Below are 16,883 nucleotides of genomic sequence, written 5' to 3' on the forward strand. Positions count from 1 at the left end.
ATGATGCCCGCACCTGCAGGCATCATCCCGGTACCGTTTTTTTCAGCGGACGATTGGCTATCCAGCCATAACAACCGAAGCAGCTAAAAGCCGCTCGGCTGTTATGCTGGAGGAGCGGGAGGGGACGTCCCCCCTCCCGCCGCTGTTACCGGTGCTCCCGCTCGATCGGGAGCACTGATTCAAGATCCGGCGCCTCAGGCTGCTGGGGAGGAACTGGAACGAAGCTGTAATCGGCTTTGTTCCAGTATCCTAATCATAAACGTGCTAGCGAAGCAAAGAAAGCGCATACGGAAGTTGCACCCGCATATGTAAACGGTGTTCAAATCACACATGTGAGGTATCACCGCGATCGTCAGAGTGAGAGCAATAATTCTAGCACTAGACCTCCTCTGGCACTCTAACATGGTAACCGTAAAAAAAATTTTTAAAGCGTTGCCTATTGAGATTTTTAGGTACCGTACTTTGTCGTCAATCCACGAGTGTGTGCAATTATGAAGTGTGACATGTTTGGTATCTATTTATTCGGCGTAACATTATCTTTCACATTATGCAAAAAAATTGGGCTAATTTTACTGTTTCATTTTTTTTAATTCATGAAAGTGTCCCTTTTCCCAAAAAGTTGCGTTTTAAAACACCGCTGCGCAAATACCGTGTGACATAAAATATTGCAACAATCGCCGTTTTATTCTCAAGAGTCTCTGCTAAAAAAAAAATATATATATATATATATATATATATATATATATATAGATATATATCTATATATATAGATATATATAGATATAGATATATCTATATCTATATATATATATATCTATATAATGTTTGGGGGGGTTCCAAGTAATTTTCTAGCAAAAAATATGGATTTTAACTTGTAAACACCAAATGCCAAAAATAGGCTTAGTCATGAAAGGGTTAATAAAATAATAATAATAAAAAATTCTTTATGTTCATCCATTACTTCTCTGCTGCCATATGCTTCATATAAAGTCCCACTCGCTCTTCTGTATAAATATGCTGTGTTCTGTATATTTATATATTTTTTTTCCTAAATGCTACTAAAACACTCCTAACAGCTTTTTTCAAGGGTTTTCTTTTTCTTTTCTTCATGCACTGCATTTGGTGCAGTTTTTTGATATGCATTCACTTGTATATTGATTGCCAATGTGCTCCATTTTTGTATTCAACTGTGAGTCCGAGGAATTCCAATATGAGTATTCACAAATAGGATAAGAATTCAAATTATGAACTGGTTTTGTTCCCAAACTGACAATAGTAAATCAGTCTTCGCTCATTATTTATTTTTATTTTTTTAACCTATTTTGTCATTTTGATGTACCTCAAGAAAAGTCCCATGGGCAATTCTGATAGTATTCTTCCACTGCAGTTCATACAGCATTCCAAGCCACTGAATGTGTTTTTGAAGGAAATAGTTTGTTTGGACCAGCTTGGTCCAAACAGACTATTTAATGTTCACAAAAACCTGGAGTGATGCCGTGTACACATGATCAGAATTTCGGCCAGCAAAAGACCGATGAGAGCTTTTCATCAGAAAATGTGTATGCTCCATCGGAATTTAGCTGCCCGAATTCCCGCCAGCAAAAATTTGAGAGCACGTTCTCAATTTTTCTGACAGAAAATTCCGATTGTGTGCTCAGATTCAACTACGAGATGGAAGCCATTGGCTACTGGCTATTTTTCTAGTCCCATCGTACGTCAATGCGTTCTTGGCGGTTGGAATTTGGTGTGACTGTATGTATGCAAGACGGCTTGAGCAAAATCCTGTAGGCATTCCGTTGAGAAAACCATCAGAGCTTTTTTCGACCAAAATTCTGATCGTGTGTATGCGGCATTAGTCTTTCAGTGGACCTCCAGTCAATATTTATAGGTTTGTGTGTGTGAAAGATTGTCTGTTTTTGTTGGGGATTTTTTGCACTTCCCATCCTGAGAAAACACAGTGAATTGGTGTGAACCATACTTCCTGTTTTCCCGCCTTGATTTCATTCTTTATATATTCCTTTGAAGAATTGACTAGGAGCTGGTCACTAGCTTCCTTTTGGATTAATACAAAAGAAAAGAAAAACACCACGCTAATTCAATAATGAATACAAAAAATAGTGAAACTGCAATATTCCTGTGAAAAACACAGCCAAGCTGCTGACACACAAACAAACCAAGTTCAAATTACCATATATACATAAGTGCAGCGCTTAAAGGTACCCATATCCATAAGTGAAAATATGCATTTAAAAAAACAAACAAATGATATTGGTGAAAAAGTCCACTAAATTCAAAAAATAAGTATAGACAGTCCCAAAATTAATCTTTATGGATCTCAAAGTGGTACTTCTGGGACTTTTTGAAGTTTTCAGATGGTATTCTTGGCAGAATAGTTTGCAACCTTCTCAGACCTCAGAACCTCTTGGAAGTAGATTTTAAACAGATTAAAGAAAGTTAGGTACTCTTACCAGATGGGTTGGACACATCCACCTAATAGTAGTGTGTCGTACGAGCTTATGGGGGGGCTCCAGCCACATGCCCCAATACACTAACCGAATGATGTTTTCCCCTCAGGATTCCTTGCGATCTCCAGATGGAAAAGGTGGATGAAGTTTCTGAACTGTGGATCACTGTAGGACTTGGTACCAGAATTCTCATAAGGATTCACCATAGGGGGGACAAAGCATAGAAAACGCCTCGCATGGTGAACTACAACCAATGATGGTTTATTGAAAAAATTCAAATTAAAACCGGACTAATAGTCTATAAAAATCACGTGATACATAAAAACAAAGTAATTGCAATGTGGGGAGCAACAAAATGCTGGCCCTACGTGTTTTGACCTCTAAGTCATCAACAGGGGCAAGATGAACAAACCATTATCCGCGTAAAATGTATAAGCCTGCCATCCAACATTTTGTCCGCGGAAAATCCGACAACAATTGTCTGATGAAGCATAAAAACGGTCAGATTTTAGGCCAACAGTCTGTCACCACACAATTCCCGTCGGAAAATCTGATCGTGTGTACAAAGCTTTAGGGTGTTATTCATCTTGTCTGATTTTTTTTTAAATTTATTTATTTATTTATTTTTTTACCAATTCAGATGCTATTAATTTTTTTTTGTTATACTTTAAGGTCATAACTATGGCTTCCTACCACAAAACATTGTCTTGAATGTAAAAGTGATTGATACAATTTGGTGGTTCAGTGTGCAAAACTTTGCAATCATTTCTGTTACAGCAAAACATGGATTTTTTTTTTTTTATTCTTTAACAGGTGAGGAAAACAATGAACGCAGCTGAATTTCGAGATGAAAATGATGATAAAGGTACCATATGTGTCTAAATTACCTAGACCTTTTTTTAATTTTGCACGAGCTGTTATTGTGTTTTTGATGGTAAAAATGCATCACTGATCTATGGTCGTTTTTGTCATCCTTAAAGTAAAAGTTGTGACAGTGGATTCATCAAGTGAAGAAGTTCGCCTGCGACGTTTGCGTGTACCATATGCAGGCAAAGTGGATCCAGAATGTACTGTTAACTGTCACTCCAATAAACGGAAACAAGCTTCTCTTATGTCTAATGGGTCCAGTGGGGAAGCAGAAAATCTTACAACTTTTAAAAAAAGGCGACTCGCTCAAGAGGTAAATTTTAACAGAATGTCTTTTACCTTTTGTACTCCTAACAAGTGTATGGAAACACTTTTGGTATGTAACCTAGAGAATGTGAAAAATAGTTATTTAAAGCAATATTAAATTCTTTTTTTTTATTTTTAATTGGGCTCCCAGAGGGTTTATACCATATTGTGGCAGTATGTACCATATATTGGAAATATAGGTGGGAGGCAATAATGTTACTGTTTTGTGTGCCACATCCAAAATCGTAAACCAAAAAATTGGGGGACCCCTAGTGGTGGACTTTTTAGGCACATGCAATAAATATCTTATTTATAGAATACAAAAAGATTTTTTTATTAAAGAGATCTATTAAGAATACATATAAAATAAGGAATGTACAAACACATTGGTAATCAATATACACACTAGTTGCTCAAGATACCCTATGCGTTTCGGAGAGACTGAATCTCCTTCTTCAGGGGTGTATACAGATATGTGAAACAGGTATATTCAAAACAGTGTGTTTGATAGACATTCCATAGGGCTAATAATTAAAAACATAACAGGAAACTGGGATAGATGTTACCGATGGCTGTTTTCTCTTTCGGATACTTCTCGTGTGGGTGCCCCGGCAAAAACGGCCAAAGAAATTGCAAGATGGAACAAAGAGACCAACCTCCTAATACAGGTGGAAAAATGGGGGAGAAAAAGAACCCCCCCCCCCCCGCCCAGGGAGAACACTGGGGCAAGTCAGTCGGTCCTGAGACCCAGCAGATATTGCAACTATATAATTAGCCGGCAAGGCAGTTCCTTTGCACTGTGTATGTCCACCCATCCATCCCGGCATCCAGCATCCAAATACACGGGCTTTCACACTGGAGACAGTGGAGCAGCTGTTTGAGGGCAGATTGCAGGCGCTATTTTTAACGCTATAACGCCTGCAAAATGCCCTCGGTGTGAAAGGGGTCTTGGGGTCTCTTCTGTTTTAAAAGCCCCACCTGTCAGCTATTTTTAGAAAATTTAATTTAATTACTTCTATACAGAGCACTTTTCTGCCGAGGCCATATTTCAGCTTTCAGCACTGTCGCACTTTGATTGCGCGGTCATGAAACACTGTACCCAATTTTTTTTTTTTTTTTTTTTTTTTTAACGTTTCCTTCACACAAATAGAGCTTTCTTTTGGTGGTCTGTAATCACTGCTGGGTTTTTTTTTTTTTTGTTTTTTTTTAGGAAAAAAAGACCAAAAATTTTGAAAGAAACATTTTTTTTTTTCCTTTTGTAAAGTAAATTCTTTGTAAATAAGTAATTTTCTCCTTCAATGATGGGCACTGATGAGGAGGCACTAATATGCTGCACTGACTGGCATCACTAATGGACACTGATAGACACTGATTGGTGTCACTGATGGACTCTGATGGGTTTCAATGATGGGCACTGCTGGGACTTTACTGTAATCAGGGCACTGATGATCAGTGCCCTGATTACCTGTCGTGGTCTCCCCTGCAAGATGCCGCTGATCGGCTCTCCTCACCACACAATCTGCATTTACATGTGACCAGCTGTGATTGGACACAGCCGATCACATGGTTAAAGACCTGCATCATCGGCTCTTTACAGAGATCGAGGTCGTGCCTTGTCCTAGGAACACGGCAAAATCACTCAACCGCACTCCGCGCAAGTGCGCAAGAGCGGCCGTTCTGGGGTGCCCTCATATGACATCATCCCAGGACAAAAGCTGCAACCCCTCCTCCATCATTTGAGGGTGGGTGGGTTGCAAGTGGTTAATGCCAGTTTGAGGGATGTTGAATGAATAAATGGAACCTAAAAGATATTTGTCTATATAAAATGTACAAACTCTAAGGCCGCGTACACACGCGGGGACTGTTCGCCCAACTTTGTCCGCTGAACAGTGTTTCGGCGGACAGTCCGCCCGTGTGCAACAGTCTGCTGAACAAAGTTTTTCGGAAATTCCGAAAAACTGTCCGCTGAAACTTGGTTTCAGCGAACAGTCCCCTCGTGTGTAGGCTTGTTCGTCAAACTAAGTTCCGCGCATGCTCAGAAAGGATTTACACGCCGAAAGTTGTAATGCAGTGTATGGGACGTCGTATTTTCCGTCCCGTCGTACGTGCCGCTCACGTCATTGCGCACGGTTTCAGCAAACTGTTCGTTCGTCGTGTGTGGGCAAGTCCGTCCATGCTAATTTTGAGCGGACTGTTCGCTGAAACTGTTTGACGGACAAAGTTGAGCGAACAGTCCCCGCGTGTGTACGCGGCCTAACAAGTGTTTGTACGTCTCTTAGCCACTTTACCTCTCTTACCTTGTCACCCCCTATGGAGAAGATCAATTTTACATTTCTGCTATGTACCTGTTTATTCAGAGTGTTTCAGCCGTCCGAGACTCTCACTCCTGATTAGCTGAGACAGCAACGGCACCATTGGCTCCCACATCTGTCAATCAAAGTCAGTCAGCCAATCGTAAGAGGGGGTGGAGCCAGGCCTCAGCTCCGTGTCTGAGTGGACACAGGGAGCTCTGACTTGGCTCGGGTGCCCCCATAGCAAGCTTCTTTCTGTGGGGGCACTCAACAGGAGGGAGGGACCCGAGAAGAGGAGGATCCGGGCTGCTCTGTGCAAATCCACTGCAATAGAAGAGATAAGTATAACATGTTTGTTATTTTTATTTAAAAAAATGAGACTTTACAATCACTTTAAGGTAAAAAAAAAAGTCCCTGTATTTGTAGCACTCCCTCACCCCCTGTATACTTACCTGAGCCTGAAGTCAATCCAGCGCTGTGCCCATCTGCAACAGCTCTCTCCTCTTTCTCTGTTCATAGCCATTGGCTTCTGCTGCTGTCAATCAAATTCTGTATGCAGAGAACAGGGGGCAGAGCTGAGATACACTGTGTGTGTCAATAGACACACACGTCCTGGTTCGGGAACGAGCCCACAGATGTGCCCTCATGGGAAGTGCCTTCCTTTTCATGGCAGACAAGAGACCAGGAGGAGCTAAGAATGCTGGTAAGGGACCCAAGAAGATGGGGTTCAGGGCTGCTCTGTGCAATACCACTGCACAGAGCAGGTAAGTATGTTTATTATTTCATTTAAAAAAAATAACGCTTTAAGCAAATTTTCAAGCCTAATAAGGTACATTTTATCACGTGTGTAAATACAGAATTTGAGTTAAACCACTGAAAAGTATTTTCCGATTCAGACCATTCCTAAAGTATATCTAAAGGCACATTGTTTTAGCAATGAATAAATTGGGGGAGTGTTGAAATTCCCTGTTAAGATTTGTATTGCTGTCTGTGCCCCTGCTGGGGAGATTTGTTCTTTCTGTTTGCCCTGGTGATCTTCAGAAAGGGAGGGAGTATACATCATTTTACAGTTATCACCAGCAGGACAATGGCCCTCACTTTGGAGAGACTTCCCTTTATTTCTGTTATGTCTCATGGACAGGTAGCACAAGAATATTTCCCCAACAATACAGACCGCAAAAAAAAAACTCAGTGATTTTAACCATTCACTGCCCTGTGCAAACCTAGATAAGGGACTTCAACCAGAGTGTGTATACATTTATCCTAAAAGAACATCAATAGCTGTCACTTTTGGTAGCTAAATGTCCAGCTATGTGTAGAAACTTTTCACCACAAAACTGTTACTGATAATCGTTTTCTATAAAACAAGTATTGAACGGTTCTAATTTACAATATAGTTTGATGGTTCAAGGGAATAGGTTTGATCTTTATGAAATGATGTAGTCCTTGCAAATCACCATGGTACCATTCTAGAAGTATATATGGTTTATGCTAAGATGTTAAAAAGGCCAGTCTTTTTAACAACTAGAACACTTCTATAAACAAGTTTCTTAGTGCAAGTGCATTCTATAATCTGTATAATACAACCCAAAATAATTCTGGACAGTAAAATAATACTTGGAGTGTAAAGTCCCATACACACTATCAGATTTTCTGCTGATTTTTGTCTTCAGATTTACCAAAACCATGTAGTCCAAGGGCCTGCCTGATTGCATACAAACTGAAACTTCAAAGGTTTGACCTCATATTATATGGTTTTGGTAAATCTGGAGGAAAAACTCTGATAGCGTGTATGGGGCTTTACAGTAGCAATCTTTTTTGTTTATTGGTGCTTCAGTACTAATTCAAATATGCAGGTTTTGATATCCAACCAATTAATTAGCAGAACAAGGAACTGTTCAATATCAGGACCATTAACATGAGCCTCCGGGGTTTTAATTTAAATAAAAAATCAATTGGAGACTACAGAATTACAAAAACATTTTATTATATATAACATTTAAAAAAGAAAATCAAGTACTATAATCGAAAAAACAACAACCATCTTCCATCACCATTAAAAAGACAACGTTGTCCCATTACATACTATACGTGTACACATCATACATACATTCATACACCCCACAATAAGGAATTAATGCTGACTAGTGTAATCGTAAATCTGGGGGGGGCTGTAAAAAGGCTCTCCCAAATGGCACCAAACAGGATCACGGTGCTACATTGCAGGGGCCATTTATCAATATTCAATATTTCGAAATTCCTGCCTGCTTTTTAATTATTATTCTGGAATAGACCAGCATTTATAATTAGGCGGGAGACATCTCCTATTCCTGACTATCATATAGTGTTACTGTATGGTTGTCACAGTGCTGTTATTTGCTATTTTGGGCTTTATGCAGCTGTAGAGATGGGTTTCCATCCATGATGGTAATGAGAATGACCCCTGCAATATATTACAATGACCCCATCCATGTGATGCCGTTTCGGAGACCGTCCTTACAGCCCCCCAGAATTCTGATTATGCTAGTCGGCATTTATTTCGTATTGTGAGGTGTATGAATGTGCATATGACGTCTAGATGTATTTTTATTGCCGATGGACGGTGGTTGGTTTTTTTTCTGTTTATAGTACCTGATTTTTTTTTTTTTATGTATAATAAACACTTTTGAAATTTTTACAATTCTGTAGTCTCTAATTGATTTTTAGTTTTATTAAAGCTCCGGAGGCTCATATTATTGGTCCTTATATTGAGAAGTTCTTTGTTCTGCCAATTAGTTGGTTGGTTTCGGTTTTTTTGACCATTAAGCCCAACTATCTGGATTTTAGTGAATGGGCAGGTAACATGGGTTGTGTTCATCCTATTTACATGGGTTCCCTTATTTTTTGTATATTAGGTTTTGATGTCCTCAGCTACTACAGGTGCATACTCTATTTTATTTATACTTTATACTTTTGTGTTTTAGGGCCTGCCTTCAGGTTTGAAAAACAGGGATTCTGCATGCTCTGCCCTGGCAAATATTGAGTTAAGTACCAGTTCTGAACACAGTACTGAATCCCCAGGTGAAGAAGACACAGTGAGCGAATTTGCCACATCTTACAAAAAACCTCTGTATGGAATTTCACACAAGATTACAGAAAAAAAACATTCTGTTACATCTGACCTGTTGGCATCTTTTGAAATTCATGAGAAGGTAAATCAGTGTAGCTCTTCAGGAGTTCGGATGTTCAACGATCTTCGTAAACGTGAAACAGGCTCCAGTTCCGTAACTTCACCAGTCAGTGAGGAGTCAAACCTTTACACTTTAATACAAAAAATGTTTTTCACACTCAACACTCTCAATTCTAATATGTCTCAGCTTCATAGTAAAGTTGACCTTTTGTCCCTTGAGGTAAGCAGAATAAAGAAAAAAGTCAGCCCTAATGAAATGGTGGCAGAATTTCATCCACCTCCTGAGTATCAGCTTACTACCACTGAACTTAAACAAGCAATGGACCAGAGCACCTCAGCTGGTGACTTGGCATGTCGGTTGCTGGTTCAACTGTTCCCTGAGCTTTTCGGAAGCAGTGCTTTGTCCAGGAGCTGTAGTACATGTGGCTACGTCAACAAGATTAAATTAGAATCCCTTCATCTCCAGCTCATAAGAAACTATGTGGAGGCATGCTATCCCTCTGTTCAGAACAATGCAGTTTGGCAGGTTGAAGTCTTGCCTCAAGTAAATGATTTCTTCAATCGTTTTTGGGCTGAGAGAGAGATGGAAAGCAGCCATCATGCTATGCAGGCCTCCCCCTTCTTTGAAAATCAACCATGTCAGAATTCTCATTTTGTTGAAAGTAAAGAACAAGAGGAAAACGCCACTTTAGAAAGAGCCAACCCTATGGTTTCAGAATATGCTATTAATGTGAAGGACCTCAATGAATGTTTAGAGGAGGCTTCTAATCCAGGAGAATTTGCAGTATTTTTGCTTCATAGATTATTTCCAGAAATATTTAACCAAAGAAAACTTGGTGAAAGGAATTTTGGAGACCCTGAGAATTTTACTGTCGATCCTCACCGACTGCATCTGATCCGTCAGTACACAGAGATATACTTTCCAGAAATACAGGAAGATGATATTTGGCTGCAACAGTGCGTGCAAAGAATAAATGATGAGTTGGAGAGTCTGTTCATGGATGGTAGTGAGTGTGACGAGATGAGAGATGACTGTTACGAATCCGGTCTACCTGATGACCTGTCTATTGTAAAGGTAGAAGATGACACTGATAATGACATGGAAAAACCAGGAAGAAAGTCCAAAAAGATTTGGCTTGTTCCTTTTGATTTTGATAAAATTGACATTCCAGCCCCTGACTTTGAGGTTCCTTTTCCACAATTCTTGCTCAGCAAAGAGCAACTTAAAAATATATACGAGACTAGCTTGTCTATTGGTAATTTTTCCTCTCGCCTTCTAGTGCATTTGTTCCCTGAACTTTTCACACATGAGAATTTGAGAAAACAATACAACTGCAGTGGTTCACTGGGTAAGAAACAGCTAGATCCAGTTCGTGTAAAACTTATCAGGCATTATGTTCAAGTACTTTACCCGAGGGCAAAAAATGATAGAGTTTGGACTTTGGAGTTTGTGGGGAAACTGGATGAGAGATGTCGACGGAGGGATACAGAACAAAGAAGATCTTACCAGCAGCAAAGAAAGGTGTATGTACCCTTGCCTGAGAGAAGAGACTTTGTGTCTTTCGAGTTGAGCTCTGAAACATACAGAGATCTTATAGAAGGACCACCTCTGCCTCCTGAACGTAGCACAAAAGACTTCTGTAAAATACCTTTGGATAAGATTGTCATTCCATCTCCTGATTTCCCTGTGCCTTCAATTTACTTACTTAGTGACAAAGAAATAAGAGACATTGTTCAACAGAGCCTTTCTGTTGGGAATTTTGCTGCCAGGCTATTAGTAAGACTCTTTCCAGAACTGTTTACTCCAGAAAATCTAAGGCTGCAGTACAACCACTCAGGTGCATGCAACAAGAAGCAGCTGGATCCCATAAGACTAAGATTGATCCGCCACTATGTGGAAGCCGTATACCCTGTAGATAAAATGGAGGAAGTATGGCATTATGAATGTATTCCAAGCATTGATGAAAGGTGCAGGCGCCCAAATAGAAAAAAATGTGACATACTTAAAAAAGCTACAAAAAAGTCAAGTTAATAACTGCTGAAAATTTAGTAAATGATAGTAAATTATTTTATTTGTCTTTATAGAGATTTATAGTGCTGCTTTTACCTATTTTTCTTTTCTGAATATTACTTGTAAAAGAGTATAGAAAAATAGTTTGTTAGAATGTGAGACTGCGTATTTGCACTCCCTTAAAACATTTCCGTGTGTTTAATATTAACTGCATTTCTCAAGAGAAGTTTGTTAAATTTTGTACATTTCATTTTTTTTTTTTATAGTTCATTTCAGTATGCTTGTTACATTTCATTTTTCTAGGTATACTATTTTTGCTGCTTGTAAAGTGGTGTGGAACCCAACATTAGTAATGGGTTACCAATATTTTTGTAAAAAATTGATGTAGAACTTCCTACATAAAAACAAACAACACTAGTTGGTATAGTCTATTCTTAACTTAAACCACAATGAGAGTTATTTGTGTATTAATCAGTATAGTCTATTAAAGCGGTATTAAACTCAAAAACGAAATTAATATATTTCAGCTTATCAATCCTCATATGTGGTGACAGTATTCATTTTTTTTGTTTTGCCCTTTTTTCCTTTATTTTCAACTGGTGAGTGCTTTCAAAGCTGACAGTCAAACAGTCATTCCACACGCTGCATACCCCATGAGCAATTGTTAGCTTTGACAATTTCTCTGTGGGATAGTTCATGTGGGTTTGGGATCATGTCCAAACAAGCATGAGCTAGTTACTGCTGGTGATCTAGGCAGTAACACGCTTCCTGCCTTAGGTTGTCTTCCACTCTGGATGGAGGCACAACCGATACACCTTTGGCCAACAGCATTGATAATCTGGGTCGAGGGTAGTTTTTGGAGCTTGACTAACAAACAAAAGTCTGACTCCTGCTGACACTTTTTAAAGGCTAAGTTCACCTTTAAATAAATAAACACACATGATTTTTGCATGTGAAAATTTTGCATTTATTATTATTCGTTTACAGGAGCATTGGGGTGCTAAATACAGATGTAAATAAATAAAACTAAATACATTTTACCAAAGGTGATCCTTTTAAGCAGTTACAGAAAGCACTAGTCAGCAATAGCTGATCATTGTAACCACCTCTGTCACTTTTTTCTACACAGCTTGGTCTGATGAAAAATAGACATACTTGCATGATCAAAAGATGGGGAAAAAAGGGGCAAAAATCCTTAAAAAAAAAGGAAAAACAAACAAATGCAGGAACCACATCTAAGAATTGGCAAATTGCAATATAATAAATGTGGGGGTTAATACAGCTTTATTGTTTTCTCTGTTCCTTTTAACAAATTGTTATACTGTAAAACACATTCCTTAGACGTCACTTTTATTGTACGTTGGTAAATACTGCATGTCAGCTCAAGGCCTTGGGGTTGATTTACTAATTTAACAGAAACTGTTCACCTAGCTTGATAAATTGGATAAAGCTAGCTACACTACTTCAATCAAGCAATAATGTCACACCAGAAATCTTGTGTGTATTTTTCTCCACGCAATTGGTATTCAATGTGAATACAAGGTTGTGCTTATTCACATTTTACAACGTTGACACACTTTTAAAAGTGAATATTCACTCTGCTATGTGAACAGCATGTCATTATTTAGTAATTCAGTCCAGTTGTTTTCTGTGTAGTATATTCAAAACTTTTCATGAAGTTTGCCATATGGCTGTGCGGGTAACTGGGAACTAGTTTTCCAACAGTAAGAATGGCTCCTCCACCAAAATGACACCTGTATGTTGGTTATGCAGGGCAACATAACAGGATGTCTTTACATTTTCCTTTTGATGCCCTCGAGGTTGTCATGCTTACAGCAGGGGGTTGCTGATGATGTAGTTAGCGACTTGCCATATTTTTATTTTTGCTTACAAAAGTAAAAAAAGTTGTTTTCTTTATATTTATTTGATACGCAGAAGTTGATTGTTTAATTTGTTGGAGTTAACAGGATAACGGGTCATAATTTTCCTAAAAGGTTACTCCACCCAAATGCAGATTTATACTATATCTTGATTTGTGGAATATGAGGAGTGGACACCGTGCCTATCTTGAGGTGCTCTCACACTTGTGTGCTAATAATTTGACTTCCTTCTTGAAGGAGACTTTTCTCCTCTACATCAACAAACTGGAATTCCTAAATACAGCACTGACTAGGACCAAAAGCAATTAAGCCGCCCATTCACAAAATGAGGGTATTTGTTGACTTTCATTTTCATCATGAAAACAGTCACGAGGATGATTTGAACCAGCATCTACCGCTTTGAAAATGTAGTATGGTTCTTATGCAAAGACATTTTTTCATCCTCTTTTTACTTTAAACCGTAACTCCACTTTTGTTGAGAAAAAAAGCATTCCCCTCCTGGGTGATATATGTACATTTCAAGGATTATAACAACCTTTGTTGCAGATTCCTACCTTTTTGTTACTCTGAAGAATTTACTGGTTGTTCCTCTGTGCTGAGTGGGTCTAATGGGAGTGGTTTTGTATTTATCAGCTGTGGCAGCTGCAGAGCACTAATGAGGAAAGCTGCTGGGCCTGCAGCCCTTTTAGCCATGATTTCCTTTTGGAATTATCTCGCCAAAAATGACGTTTGTTGCAGGGGGATGCCTGAAATCTGACTTGAATCTAAGGCAGACTTCTGGGAAAATTGGTGAGCCAATCGCACAAGCTGTAAACAATGTTTCTGGGGAGTGGTCAGTACACATTCTGTGTACAGAACACCTCCAGGTAGCCATATTGCATTGCATTTTCAGAAAATTGCAGCGGCTGCAGATTGAAAAGGAAATGTCCTTTTTTTAAAACGTTGAATTACAATATGACTTGTGTCGCAATTGTATACGCCATATTGTTTTTTTCTTTGTTTGCTACTTATTTTCCCCACGAAAGTGGAGTTACCTTTTAAACATTTTTGTTTAGAATTGACATTAAAGCTTACTTAAAGTAAGTGGGCCCAGTCTATGCACAGAAAAGTATTGACATACTTGAATAATGAGTTAAAGTATTTTAAAACAAGCCCTTGTTTACCTCTAGTTATAGGCATATACATTTAGAACAGAGGCATTTTATATGAAAGCAAAATCTTGGCAGCTTGCCAGTCCTCTGACAGTGTATCTAAGGACTCGGATGGATGCTGAGACCTGTCCTCCATGCTGAGCTTCTTTTTGCTGCGTCTGCATCCACTTCAGAGCTGCATGCAGTCATGCCACGGAAGAGGGTGCAGACACAGTGGGTGCGATGTCAAGCTCCTGCAGACATATCCTCCAGCTTTCTTGCCCATACCGCTGTACAGGCCTTCTGTTAGAAAGCTGAAAGACATGTCTGCGGTCTACAAGAGCGGTCATCCGCACCCTCACAGTCCATTGAGAGTTAAAAGTTGTCTGCCGTGGTGGCAGATGGAACGTGTCGTTTTCTCATCCACAGTGTGAGTAAGTGATGCAGCTGTGCTGGGCTAAAATGTGTCAGCAGGTGTAAGGAGAGGATCGCCTGCTGTCAAAGGGATGGAGGGGTCTGGGGGTGTGGGGAGAGGTGCTGTAGCATGTTACACCTTAAATATGTGCATAAGGTATAAAATGCTCAGAAAGGTGAACCTATCCTTTAAAGCTCACTTGCCGCTCGTTAAGAATAATGTAAGTAGTTTTAATGTCCATAGTCTTGGCATGGGTGCACTTTAAAATATATGCAAAACAAGCATCAATACTTTAAGGTATGAATGTCACGTTCAAGCATGTGTACCCTTCTATAAATCCCTTGCCAAGAATATTGTCTCTTCTACACTGCATACCTGACATCTTTCTAAGGCCTGCTAGTCAATAGATTTTAATGTGCTAATAGCCCAAAATATTTGGCTGATATTCTGCCTGGATATCTTTTTAGGTAACTCATCACTTGGTTCCTGGCACAGGTAGGTGATTTCCATCTGATATTGCTCTGGTACCTTATTTTTAGATACTCTAATGGTATCGGCAATAACTGATGTGGTCTGTGTCCACCTTACAACATTTGCATGTCCATACTCCACGCAAGTGTTTTCTACTATTTCGAGCAAATATAAACGAAAACACATAACTGGTATTGCCTTCTGCAGTGGACATGTATTTTCTGTTAATGCATGTGTTTACGAAATTATGCTGACAGCTACATAAAGGTCCATCAACTCTACTAGTTCAACCTTGTATGAAAGATTTTGAAATGACGGTATGTACTGTAGCTAGCTTTTAAAATAAAGTAGCAGCTAGTAAGTGCTATCAAAGTGTATGTTTTTAAGGTTTAAGATGTACATTTCAAACACTCGGGTGTTTTCTCATCTGTTGAAAGCAGATTGTGTTTTTAACCCTTTTCTACTTAGGTTCTTCTAAGTTTTCGTTTTTTTACTTGCAGACAATTCAGTTCGGCTAACATCGTTCGCAGGTAGCACTAGTTAAAAAGAACATTATGTAGGCTGCCATTGCAGATTTAGCCTTTTGAAAACGCTAAATGCTGTTCTGTTGTGGAGATCCATTGTCCTCAGGATAGGAGTTCCAACTTCACTTTTATCCAGTTTTGCCGCAAGCAACTCAAATTATGTAAACCGGAGAGAGCCTAGCAACCAGCATTTTCAGAAAGAGGTCGGCAATTGTACTAGCAAGCAGATATAAATAAACAGTGACCACTAGGTGTTTTTTTTTTTAAGGGCATTTTAATAAAAAATTTATTTACGATCTAACTGATAAATTAGCTGATGTCTATTGACATCTTTTAAGTTTCTATTTCACAGTACAAGCGACTGTCAACAAGAAAAACATTTGATTGCAAGCCACTATGCAAAAGAAAAGGTATTAAACCTTCCAAACCTGACTCATCTTTGCTCCCTTACAGAGTTACAACAGCCAAAAAATCTGAAGCATTGAAACCACAATGCACACCAGGGAGTGTCAGCAGACTCGGAAGTGTTTTTAAATGCTTAAGATTCTTTGGCAACCACAGTTGTTAGAAAAGAAGAGGTTCTATTTTTCAAATTTCAAGGTGGTTTTCTTAAAATCTTTAGAGATGCTTTAAGTCATCAGAGAGAGCAATGATAAGCAGCCAGTAGTATGTATCTGCTGTAGATCTACAGGTCCCAGCAAGATCTACCAACACTGTCTTGCCTTATATTTTGTTGAATGTTTGAACTCAATCATTTAGAACAGGTTCTATATGTTTTTGACCATATATGTGTGTTAGTCAGGTGTTCACAAATTTTTGGCCATATAGTCTATATCTTACAGGAGTCTCCAATTTTCTAAACAAAGGGTCAGTTTACTGTTCTTCAAACTTTAGAGGGAGCTGGACTGTGGCCAGTGGGAGAAGAAAATGACCTGGTGTCAAAAGGAGTAAACCGTTCCCCATCTTTGGTATTAGGGAGAATAGTGCCCCATCGTTGTCAGTGGGAGGAATAGTGACACATCATTGAGGTCAGTGGGAGAAAAGTGTATCATTGTTGGTGTCAGTGAGAGGATTAGTACCCCATTATTGGTGTCAGTAGGAGGAATAGACACCACTTGCTGTTGACAGTGGGGGGGAAATAATAAAAGCAAGCAAAAGGCCACAACCGGACCCTCGGTCTCAGTTTGGAGACCACTGTCTTGGTTGCATTTTATGGAAATGTTACACAACAAATATCCGCTATTCATGCTTTATGAAATAAATGAAAAATCAGACATGAGGGATTGCTATAGGATGCCACATTTATCTTCAATGCTCTTGTACTTTTATTTTTGAATAACTTCATAAGGCTAAT

General features: G+C 39.1%; 1 protein-coding gene across 1 annotated transcript in view; it reads left to right on the forward strand.

Annotated features, from left to right (window-relative positions):
• BEND3 (BEN domain containing 3) overlaps positions 1-11,526 on the forward strand; it is a 30,168-nt gene extending 18,642 nt beyond the window's left edge. The window contains exons 2-4 of the mRNA XM_077487166.1: positions 3,279-3,330; positions 3,446-3,645; positions 8,893-11,526. Coding sequence (XP_077343292.1) covers positions 3,291-3,330; positions 3,446-3,645; positions 8,893-11,130 — 2,478 coding nt within the window. The 5' untranslated portion in view covers positions 3,279-3,290 and the 3' untranslated portion in view covers positions 11,131-11,526. The remainder of the gene's footprint in view (positions 1-3,278; positions 3,331-3,445; positions 3,646-8,892) is intronic.
• Positions 11,527-16,883: the final 5,357 nt, after the last annotated feature.

Source organism: Lithobates pipiens, unplaced genomic scaffold, assembly GCF_037356315.1.
Source record: "Lithobates pipiens isolate NorthernLeopardFrog02 unplaced genomic scaffold, aLitPip1_a1.2 Scaffold_18, whole genome shotgun sequence".
Taxonomy (NCBI): domain Eukaryota; kingdom Metazoa; phylum Chordata; class Amphibia; order Anura; family Ranidae; genus Lithobates; species Lithobates pipiens.